The following is an 11,405-nucleotide window of genomic DNA, read 5'->3' on the forward strand; positions in this document are numbered from 1 at the left end:
TTAATGTGGGGTTTTAGCCTCGACGTCTTATTCCTCTGTTAGAATCACTTTGATTCAACCTCAGTTCTTCTAAATGCTCCGTATAAATAATAATTCCTTAAAAATTTAATAAAATTTTAATTAAACCAAAGCGGTTTGAAATTGGTTCCATCAAATATTAAATTCAATATTTTAAATTATGTTAAATTAAATCAAACACTGTAAATTAAAGTAGTTTAAAATTCTATTTAAAATCAATTAAAAATTAAAACGGCAATTAACATTTTTTTCCGAACGGGATCCCAGAACGCTGAGAGGTTTTTATTTTTGTTATTTTAAATTTAGTCCACTCCAGAGCTGCAGCAATTAATTGACGAGTTAATTATTTATCAACGATTAACTTAATTGGCAAGTATTTTGATAATTTGTTTAAGCAATTTTGTAATTAAAAAAAAAAAACGTTAAATTCTGTGATTTTCTGGTTTCTTTCCTCCTCTACGACGGTAAACTGAATATATTTGGACATCTGAGGAAACATTTATTCACATTTTACAGACAAAACAATTCATCTGTTGAGTCACACAAGAATATTTCCTTCGCAGGACTGTTTGTTTAACATTTAAGCAGAGTTTTTAATCAGAGATGCAGCATAAACGTACTTGTTAGTGTGTTTTAGGACTACAAAATAAAAAATACAAACTTGTATTTTCAACAAATAAAAAGTTCACAGCAAAATAAAATTTCTGAAGCGAAGTGAAGCTGTGAGACGAACGTGGCGGAGCGGCTCTTAAATATTTAAGGAGGTTATTGATGACGGTCGCTAACCACCAGCTGAGAGGAAAAGCTTTAAGAATCCACTGCAGGAAACATCGAGCAGCAGTTCAGCACCGGATTCTTCCAACAAAGTCAGAGTTCTACATTAATGCTGCTTAAACTTCCACATAAACACACGAGGAATAAAACACAGTGAGACTTTAGATGAGCAGATTTAATAAAGAGTAAAAACGAGGAGTCTGCTGTAAATAGCTACACATTAGTATTCATGGGCCTCGTATGAAGTAAAATTTAAAACTTTATGGCTTCGTGTTTTAACTGCAGCTTCAACTAGCAAATAGAAAAGAAGCCGATTTACAAGATTTGCATCGATGGGAAAAGTTCTCTCTATGTGCTTATTTGTTATTATCTTAAATCCAGAATAATAAGTATAAGAATATTATTTTTAATCTAATGAATGAACCAGTAAAAATGACTCAGAGCTGGAAATAAGTCCATTCAGTGCACTTAAGTACAATTTTGAGGCACTTTAACACAATTCTGCTGCGTGTTTCACTCCACTAGATTCATCTGCAAACTCTGCAGATTTAATTTAATATCACAAAACCTAATCAACATATAGGTTAGGATGTGACATTATAGATTAAGATGATTTAATCCCTGAGGGGCGTCAGACTTAAAGTAGTTCAATCACCTTCATCAGCAACATTAACGCGTTAGAAATTATAATCCAGTAAAACTGATTATTCTAAAATCTGCCGTTCTGCACAACAGTGACCCTCTAAGAATATTCTGATGCTCAGAGTTTTTTCTTAAGTTAAAAGTTTAATTCTTGACTTTTATTCTAAGAGTGTTTCTACACTTTGGTTTTGGTGCTTTTACTTGAAGATCTGAGAACTTTTTGCAGTTCAGAACTGAACTGAAACTGTCTGTTTGTTCAGAATGTCACAAAGTTAAAGTGCTGGATCTGCTTTTAGAGAAACATTCAAGTGAATATAACTACAATCTGGCATTAAGACATACACAACAGAGACAGAGACTCATGTGACATGAGCGTCTCCAAACACTGACAAAAGATTTTTAGTCCTTCGATAAGATTTAAACTGTGAAATCCTGAGAAATACGATCACGTTTCCCTAATCATAAGCCAACAGATGTAATTACACAACGTTAGAAAGTCATCAGACAGAGTAAAACGGTCTAAAAACGCTTTTTTTCTTAATATTTTTTATGTATTTTGCAGAATAAAACTATATTATGAGCACTCAAAACCTCAAAAACATTAAATATTAACCAAACAAATGATAAATATTAATAAACTGGAACGTTTTAGACTCCGATGAAAGAAAGAAAGGAATACAATCACTGCACAAGTTCAGCTGTGTGTCAGACGTGTAACTCACTAATAACTCAGCTCTATTAATCAGAAAAAAAACAACAAACTCACCTGTACCACAAATAGTGAAGGATCAACCGGAACGGCCCTGTAAAAAAATAAATAAATAAATCACAGTCCATAAATAAAACTATGGGAAAAGTGTGATGGTGTCATATTCTATTGGATTATTGTTCCTTCTTGTTCTCTTTGTTTTTGGTGTTATTGTGTTTAAATATTATTTGTGGAGCTGACGGGGATTCAGTGTCGTCTTATTAAAAAACAACAGGTGTGAAAATCAGCGTCTTCACTCCGATACAAGAAGTCATAAAACATACTGAAGACTAAAAGAGAGGTAAAAATAGAGGTTAAAAACAGAAAAACATATGAAACAGTCTCAGAAAAGTAAGAAACACATGTACATAAATAAACATCTGTTTCCTACTCCTCTGTGCACATTAACTGTAAAATAAGAAAGCAAAACATAGCCGTGTGTCATTTATTAACTTTCTTCTTTCAGCTTTAAGACTTTATCTTAACCACCAATATGAAACACGTGTGTGGTCACGGTCAGATGCTGAACAGCATCTTCTGATGAAGTTCAGGTGTCTCCTGTGACGTGTGGAGCATCACAGGGATGATGATGCTGCTGCAGGTAGTAGGACTCACCTGTCACTGCTTTGGCGATCACAGAGCTGTTGTGCTCCTTGTTGCCTCGCAGCTGTAACAGTCAGAAAGCGACAGATGAACTCATCGTGACAATAAACGAACAAAGTCGGCTCAGATTGGCCTATAATTCACTGACACTGATTTTAAAGCTCAATTAACGCTGCTAATTGGTCCCAGTGTGTGTGTTCAGTTTACAGCTGGCTAACTGGGGCGACGTGATTTCTGATAAAAGAGTGCCAATAAAACAGGTGTGGATCTAAACACAGGGACACAAAACGAACACACAATCCACCACAGCGCGACGTGACAGTCTGAAACTCCACTGATCGACCAGACTGACCGATAACCTGAGCTGTCTGTGCTACGTGGCTCTGCGCAGCTGCACTTTATTGGCTGTCGGCGGCTGTTTTTAACCGCTAAACATCCGATATGAAACCTCCAGCCGCGACGAAAAGACGCAAAATACAAGTTTAACTCACCTGCGTGTCCGTCTCCGGCGGCCATTCAGTGATAACCAATAAATCATATAAAATATTTTCATCTTCGCCTTCCATCAGACTTTCTTCCGCCATATTTACTCAAACGGGCTGTCAGAATGTACGGGGTCCGGCGGGGGACAAAATATGTCGCTTTTAAAGTCAAAAACGGCCGTATTTTATCAATTTCTATCAAATAAAATGTCAGTAACACATAAATATGAGCTACTGTGGCTAAATTTCATAAATTATATGTTTCATAAAATTAAATCTGTACATAGGAACTGTTTTAAATCACCATCCGGAACTAAAGTTTGTTCGCTGTTGCGAGACGAGCCGCAGTTCGCGAACACGCTACTTCCGGTTTGATTGAATGCGTAGCAGCAGTCATGGCAGCGTTTTCTGGTGAGAATTTTACACTGATTTAGTCATTTTCATGTTGTTTTTGTGATTTAACTCAACACTAGGTGGGTTTTTAAAGCGACACAACCGAGCTGAATAATTAAATGTGACGTTTAATCCTCAGAAATGGGAGTTATGCCGGAAATCGCGCAGGCTGTGGAGGAGATGGACTGGCTGTGAGTTACACTACAAATCTGCCAAATCACGCACGATGGCACGTCGGTGAATGTTGCAGCTGTCTGTCTGTGTAAGACTGACGTTTGGAACTGATTTGTTTTGATCAGGTTGCCCACTGACATCCAGGCAGAGTCCATCCCTCTGATTCTGGGTGGAGGAGATGTTCTCATGGTAGGTTTGGCTCTTTAATGGGATTATAAGTTCATTTCTATCACACCTTTTATAAATTAAGATTAAATGTGGTGCACAAAGTTAATAAAATTATACAGGAGGGGAAAAAACAGCCACATTTATAAAAGAACAAAAATACAATCACACCAATGCAAAGAAGAAAATAGAGGAATAGAATAAAATATCCTGTATTGGGCCCATAAGGGGAAATTTGTCAATGACAGTAAGAAAAACAAGCAAACACAACTATAAATTAACGAGCTAAGATATAAACATATAAATATATGGAAACAGAAGAACTCAAAGATAATAAGAACACAAATTTAATAATATTTGCATGATTTAATTGCACTTGGGACAGGTGGAGTGTGGAAACAACAAAGTAGAAAAAAATAAAATAGCTCCTGTGAGACCAGTTAAGAAAAGCCTTTATGATAAAAGAAAGTGTTTAAACAAAAAAAAAGAGAGAATCAGGATCAGACATCAGCTTCATGAGGAAAAGTTGGGCTTTAAATTGAAGCAATAAATTCTTCAGATCAAGTCTAAAACTTAACAGATAACTAGGATTGGAATGAAAAAATTTAAATCAAAATTGAAATTTGAAAGCAATTAGCAAATCACAAAGTTGCAGTTCAGGATATCAGAGGTGTGGCTATTAATTAATAAGATAAATCTTGTTTTTATCAATTCAATTTAATTCAGGCGAATTAAAACTGTCCGGCACTGGTAAAGCTGTTTATCTTTTGTGACAGTTGCGCTTACGTAATGAGCCGTTAAACTGTATATTGAACTAAAGCCGAACTTTAAAATGTGAAATCTAAAATCAAACCCAAAGCAGAGGTAAGATGATTGGTGCAGCTAGAAAGAGTTTAATCAATATCGCAGCTCAGTATTTACTGAACATTTGTTCCTTTATGAGAGTAAATAAATCTAAAACAATAAAGGACCCAGAATGGATCCCTGTGGAACTCCGTAAGGGAATAATTTCTTCTGCACACAAGACACAAACCGCTGCAGAGAAACATCACTTAAAAACAGCCAAAGATTCCAGACGGTAGATTGCAGTGAGAACTAAAACAGTCTTTACTTGAACATTCGTCTCATAAATTTGCATTTGACTACGAACCTTGTTTTCTGTGTTTCAGGCTGCAGAAACCGGCAGCGGCAAGACAGGAGTAAGTACGAGCACATGACTTTAAACTGCCTCTGGACTGCGGATTGTCAAACCGTCTGACTCTCAGTTTCCCTCCTCGTCTCCAGGCCTTCAGCATCCCGGTGATCCAGATCGTGTACGAGACGCTGAAGGATCAGCAGGAGGGAAAGAAGGGAAGAGCGTCCATCAAAACTGGAGGAGCCAGTGAGAAAACCTCCACATTTACATTATAATCTTTAAGTTATTTGGTTGTAGTCTGTGTGGTTGATATGTCAGCTAAGATGTTGAGTTTTTCTGCATAGAGGATTTTTTTTTTTAAATATATTTTTATGGACTGCTGTTTTATTCAAAGCAAAATGAATGCATAAATGAATAATGAATTAGTAGAATAATATAATAAATGAACGTATATGGCTGTGTAATCAAACCTGACACAAACAAATGAGATACATAAATGCATGTACCAACTAAATAGATTCTAAAATCTTTTATTTCTGGAGACTTTTTTTGACCACTTGTCTCTGGAAGTAATTAAAGTAGTCCTTTAAAATTAAAAACGTATTTATTGAATTATAAGATTAATTAATGTATTTATTGCCTCATTTGTTTATTTCAAGCTTCATCTGTTTGCCATATTGATTAATTTTACAGGGATATTTATTTATTTATGCATTTAGTGTTGAATAAAACAGTGTGCTGTAGGTTTTATAGAAATATCAGCTCCAAAATGATAAGAATTGAGAATAAAAGTACATTTATATATATTATAAATCAGTTTTGGTAAATGTGCTTTCATTTCTTCAGACGCTTGTGTTTAGCAAATGATCAAATAGCAGGAAAATGTGGAGACTGAATGAAGCACAGACTGATTTTCTTTACTGAATATGTTCATGACGTTGTCCAGAAATATCAGGATCGAGGATTCATTTTAATACAGAAACCAGTTGTGTTTCCTCTCCAGATGTTTGAGCTGCTCTGTTTTTCTTTGTGTCGTCTCAGTTTTCAACAACTGGCAGATGAATCCGTACGATCGCAGTCCGGCCTTCGGTAAGTTTATATCTGAGAGTAATAAACGTGGTGTTCAGTTCAGTGCAGTGAAAACGTTCAGATTCTTGGTTTAAGCAAAAGTAGGAATGCAACAAATTGAAAATACTCCACTACAAGTAAAAGGTTCTCCAGGAGGGCATAAAAAATATCAGAAATTATCCCAAAAAATAAAGAAATATTCAATTAAATGTACAGAAATGAGAAGAAGGTTTGATTTTTAACTTGTTTTATTGTCCATTGTGTCAAATCTGCATCTTCAAAATCTGTCAGATGAACGTAGTGGAGCAGAAATAGAATATTTAACCCTGAAATGTGGCGCACAACATGAAAATACTGGAGTAAAGCACCTCAAAGCACTTAGTTACCTTCCACATCTGGTTCGATCGACATCTGCTCACCGTCCCTTCGTGTCTCCTCAGCCATCGGTCCTGATGGACTCTGCTGCCAGAGCAGAGAGTTTAAGGAGTGGCACGGCTGTCGGTCCACCAAAGGAGTCACCAAAGGTTGGAGAAGCTCACGGATTCACAACGAGACCAATTGAATTAAAGAGCAAGTCTAATCTACTGTTGCCTCTTCTTGTCTGTTTCTTTTTCCTTTCAGGGAAGTACTACTACGAGGTGACCTGCCACGACCAGGGTCTGTGTCGGGTCGGCTGGTCCACCAGTCAGGCGGCGCTGGATTTAGGTAAAACCAGAGAAATAAAAACTAACGTGGACACGACTCAGGCAGCCTCAGAGTGTAAATCTGGGGGAGAAAATTCTCTTTTCTACGACGTTGACGCGGCTGTAAATGTTGGATTTTAGACAAAAAAAACTCCTGGAGATAAACCCTGAATGTTTCACAGGCTGCAGCTGATGATTATTTCTGTTTTTCATTGTTGTCTTGATCAATGGATTTGTGGTTTTTCTCCTTAAATTTCCGAAAGTGTCCCACAAATGTTTTGTCCACAACCCAGAAAGAAAATAAACCAGAAAATGTTCACATTTAAGACGCTGCAATCACAGAATTTACACAGTTTTTATCTTAAAAAAGACTCAAACTGATCAAGAGATTATAAAAACACTTGATGATTAATTTAACAGCTGACAACTAACTGATTAATCGTTGTATCTCTGGTATGTTCTGCTGAAACAATGAGTCTCGTGTTGCAGTAATTTCATCCCAAACTCTTCTCCTCCTTTTAGGAACCGATAAATACGGTTTTGGTTTCGGTGGAACTGGAAAGAAATCCAACAACAAGCAGTTTGACAGCTACGGAGAGGTGACAGCCGAGGAGATTGATATGATATTTAGACATGTGAGCAGCTGTGATGGTTGATTTTCTAACGTGGATTCTGTGTTTGCAGGAGTTCACGATGCACGACACCATCGGATGCTACCTGGATCTGGACAAGGGGCAGATTTTCTTCTCCAAAAACGGTGCTGATCTCGCTGGTTTTCATTTTAAATACTGTGAATATGTGACACATGTCGATTCAGAGGAAAACAACACATTTGCTGACATTTCATGACCCTTTCTGTCTCCGTTTCTCTGCAAGGCAACGACCTGGGTGTGGCGTTCGACGTCCCTCAGAACCTGAAGAATCAGACTTTCTTCGCCTCCTGCGTGCTGAAGGTATCTCCACAGAACACGTCACAATAACAACAATAAAAGATGCAAAACTGACTAAATACAACCTGCCGGTCTGGTCTGTCTCCCAGAACGCAGAGCTGAAGTTCAACTTTGGAGGAGAAGACTTCAAACATCCTCCTAAGACCGGCTTTGTTGGCGTCCATCAGGCAGCCGAAGGCCACACGGTCAAATCTGCTCAGACGGGTGAGCGGAGGCAGCGTTTAGAATAATGTGCTGTAAATACACAGGAAATGTCTTCAGAGGTCGACATCCTGCACATTTATACAACCAGAGATTGTTTAACTTAAATACTAGGTCATTGATTTAAGTTTAAAATCCTTATTTCACCAGCTGTTCTTAAAACCACTGAAAAACAAAAAAAGCTGGCGGGTTAAAAAATCGCCAAAATAAGACTTTAATTTGTGCCACAAACTATAAAAACAGAAAAAATCCTCAGATTTTCCCCTTCCAGATAATTGTAGAACTGGTCAGCTGTGCTTTTTGCTTCATTCAGGAAAATTAAACAAATGTAAAAGAAAAATGACCACAAAGACACAAAACAAGCGTAGAAGATGCAAACGAGACACGAAAATGAGGAAAAATTCGACACAAAACAACAGAAATGAGACAAAACTGTCCCAACAAGTTTGTAGAAGCTGTAAAAATATAAAGATCTCAACATCTACAGTATGAGCAGCCTCCATTTTTCCAGTTTTGTTACACCTGTGGACATGTTGATTCTGTTTTTTAACTTTTTTGTAGAATAAATTAACAGTTTGTTCTTTCTTTTTTATGATTTCTGTCATTTTAACTGTGTCATTCTGTACATAAGACCAGAAAATACCCAAACGCTGCTGGAGTTCAGGTTAAAACGAGCTTTCTGTCCTCGCTGACTGACGTGTCTCTGCTGTTTTTGTTCAGGCAGCGCCAAAGTGAGTCAAGTCAAAGCTTCGTCCAACGCACCCAAAGCCCTGATCATCGAGCCGTCCAAAGAGCTGGCAGAGCAAACCCTCAACAACGTGACGCAGTTCAAGAGATATGTGGACAATCCCAAACTCAGGTCGGACTAAAAACTGTAATTCCAGTTTTCTACCAGCAGATGGCGCCAGCGCCTCAGTCATAACCACCCATCTGTTGTCGTTGCAGAGAGCTGCTGGTGATCGGTGGCGTCGCTGCCAAAGAGCAGCTGGCAGCTCTGGATCAGGGGGTACGAGACTCCCTCCAAACACCCAGCCGGTTTAGATCTCCCTGAGCAGACGTCACTCAGCTCCTTCTCCTTCTTCTTCTTCTCTGTTTCCTGTCATCAGGTGGACATCGTGGTGGGAACTCCTGGACGACTGGACGATCTCATATCCACGGGGAAGCTCAGTCTGTCCCAGGTCCGCTTCCTGGTCCTGGACGAGTGCGTAAGTGCAACAAGCCGTTTTTCACATTAAAAGCATCACAGCGCCTATAAAACATTAACCGTCAGTGTGTCTGCCGTGTGCTCAGGATGGCCTCCTGTCGGCCGGCTACACCGACTTCATCAACAGGATCCACAACCAGATCCCTCAGGTCACCTCCGACGGGAAAAGGCTGCAGGTAACGCTCGGATTTGTTGCAGTGGACGTTTGAGGAGGATCAGAAAGTTCAGAGACTGTAGAAGTAGTTCAGCTGTGGCTGGTGCAGAGCTGCAGCGCTTCAACTCTCCCTGGTCCGGCTGAACGTCTGCCCTCCTCGGTTCCAGGTGATCGTGTGCTCGGCCACGCTGCACTCCTTCGACGTGAAGAAGCTCTCCGAGCGCATCATGCACTTCCCCACCTGGGTGGACCTGAAGGGGGAGGACTCGGTTCCGGAGACGGTCCACCACGTGGTGGTTCCCGTCAACCCCAAGAGCGACCGGCTGTGGGAGCGTCTGGGCAAGAACCACATCCGGGTGAGTCCGTCGAGCTGCCGGGGAAAGCATGGAATCATTATGCAGGAATTTCATTTATCACCTCATAATAATGTTAATAACAATAATAATAATAATGATAGCGATGATAATCACACAAAAGTGGTTTATTTGCTTTAAACTTTGCTAGAGTTTAACAGAAAAAATGCTAAAATAAAACTGATAAATTGTTAGAGAATTTGCTGTTTACTTTTGAACCCTCTGAACTTTAAGCAGCAGCTTCTGTTTGTTTCTTATTTGCGGCGAGGAGTTCTGAATTTTTAGTTTTATTTCAGAATATGATTCCAGCAAACACTTTGTTTTTGGCAAAGTTTTAAATTAGACAAACAGAATGAAGTGATTATGATGAAATGAATCCATTTTTATAGTTTATTGCACTGATTAGTTGTGTCATCTTCTGTTTTTTTTTTTTGTACAAATGGCTCAATTTTGACTATAATTTAAATGAGACCTTTATAGAATAAAGTGATTTTGATTAATGTCATTAATTAAGTAATTTTCCTGACATTACAGCTGAGGAGATGAAGAACCGCTGAGAGTTGAAAATCTGTAGCTGTGATCATTTTGCCGATTTTGTTTTGGAGACGACATTCCTGTCAAACCCACCAGAGTGTTTGGAGTTCATTGGGTTGATGCACAATATATCTATAATCATTAATGTATGATATGACATGATCATACTGACGGGGGGAAGCAGGATGAGTCAAAATAAAAGGTGCATTATTATCTTTTCTGAGCCGCTGACAGTTGTTCTTCGTTCTCAGACCGATGAGGTTCATGCCAAAGACAACACCAGACCAGGAGGCAACTCTGCAGGTATCAGCAGGTTTCCACCTTTTAGCTTCATCGCTTTACGTAAAGTATAAAACATCATCAGTGCTGTGTTTCCCTGAGCAGCAGTAACTCTGTGTGTGTGTGTTCGTTCCAGAAATGTGGTCGGAGGCCATCAAGGTGCTGAAGGGCGAGTACGCCGTCAGAGCCATCAAAGAGCACAAGATGGACCAGGCCATCGTCTTCTGCCGCACCAAGATCGACTGCGACAACATGGAGCAGTTCTTCATCCAGCAGGGAGGAGGTCGGTGGCGTTGTTGTCTTCGACCCCTGAAAAGTCCTTAAAGTGGAAAACTAGTCGCTTAAATCCACAGCAGTGACGTCCTCTGTGTCTTTTATGTTGTTAAACTTTATTCTATTTCTCATTTTAATGTGTTTTACTGAGGTTTTGTTTTTATTATTTTTAGGTTTCACATTTTGTCTCTTAGTTACGACGAGCTGCTCTGAATTTTTTTGTTTTTTACAGAATGTGGTTCAAGCAAACACTTTGTTTTTTGGCAAATTTTTAACTTAGGCAAACAGAACGTTGTGATTTAATGAAATATCAGAATTTTAAGCTCAGATGAAGCTTCTTGTTGATGACTAGTTTGGTTTGATTAGAAAATAGATTTTTAAAACTGAAATGATACAACAAATCTTTCTTTCTTCAGTTTCTGGCTGAGGAATTGATGAGTTTTAGGGTTCAGATGCTCCAAATACCCACTTTTTCATCTGGATTCTTCATTAAGTGTCTCATTAAATCATGAATTAGCTTTGTAAGAAACAATACATGCAGATTTAGTGAAAAATTAAACCTTTAAGTTGCT

The 11,405-nt window shown here is 38.6% G+C and overlaps 2 protein-coding genes across 2 annotated transcripts in view; one reads left to right on the top strand and one right to left on the bottom strand.

The window, feature by feature from the left end:
* The window catches only part of nbas (NBAS subunit of NRZ tethering complex), a 232,923-nt gene extending 229,554 nt beyond the window's left edge, over positions 1–3,369 (bottom strand). Inside the window, exons 1-3 of the mRNA XM_008286182.1 lie at positions 3,277–3,369; positions 2,798–2,849; positions 2,201–2,237 (exon numbers count right to left, since the gene is read on the bottom strand). Coding sequence (XP_008284404.1) covers positions 2,201–2,237; positions 2,798–2,849; positions 3,277–3,369 — 182 coding nt within the window. The remainder of the gene's footprint in view (positions 1–2,200; positions 2,238–2,797; positions 2,850–3,276) is intronic.
* A 257-nt stretch (positions 3,370–3,626) lies between these two features.
* ddx1 (DEAD (Asp-Glu-Ala-Asp) box helicase 1) overlaps positions 3,627–11,405 on the top strand; it is an 11,561-nt gene continuing 3,782 nt past the window's right edge. Inside the window, exons 1-19 of the mRNA XM_008286183.1 lie at positions 3,627–3,678; positions 3,800–3,851; positions 3,960–4,023; positions 5,169–5,198; positions 5,284–5,380; positions 6,176–6,223; positions 6,643–6,726; positions 6,824–6,907; positions 7,408–7,484; positions 7,570–7,642; positions 7,762–7,838; positions 7,925–8,039; positions 8,757–8,895; positions 8,982–9,042; positions 9,143–9,241; positions 9,327–9,416; positions 9,562–9,750; positions 10,533–10,584; positions 10,697–10,843. Of these exons, the coding sequence (XP_008284405.1) occupies positions 3,663–3,678; positions 3,800–3,851; positions 3,960–4,023; positions 5,169–5,198; positions 5,284–5,380; positions 6,176–6,223; positions 6,643–6,726; positions 6,824–6,907; positions 7,408–7,484; positions 7,570–7,642; positions 7,762–7,838; positions 7,925–8,039; positions 8,757–8,895; positions 8,982–9,042; positions 9,143–9,241; positions 9,327–9,416; positions 9,562–9,750; positions 10,533–10,584; positions 10,697–10,843 (1,594 nt within the window). The 5' untranslated portion in view covers positions 3,627–3,662. The remainder of the gene's footprint in view (positions 3,679–3,799; positions 3,852–3,959; positions 4,024–5,168; positions 5,199–5,283; positions 5,381–6,175; positions 6,224–6,642; positions 6,727–6,823; positions 6,908–7,407; positions 7,485–7,569; positions 7,643–7,761; positions 7,839–7,924; positions 8,040–8,756; positions 8,896–8,981; positions 9,043–9,142; positions 9,242–9,326; positions 9,417–9,561; positions 9,751–10,532; positions 10,585–10,696; positions 10,844–11,405) is intronic.

This window comes from Stegastes partitus, unplaced genomic scaffold (assembly GCF_000690725.1).
Source record: "Stegastes partitus isolate 25-593 unplaced genomic scaffold, Stegastes_partitus-1.0.2 Scaffold439, whole genome shotgun sequence".
Taxonomy (NCBI): domain Eukaryota; kingdom Metazoa; phylum Chordata; class Actinopteri; family Pomacentridae; genus Stegastes; species Stegastes partitus.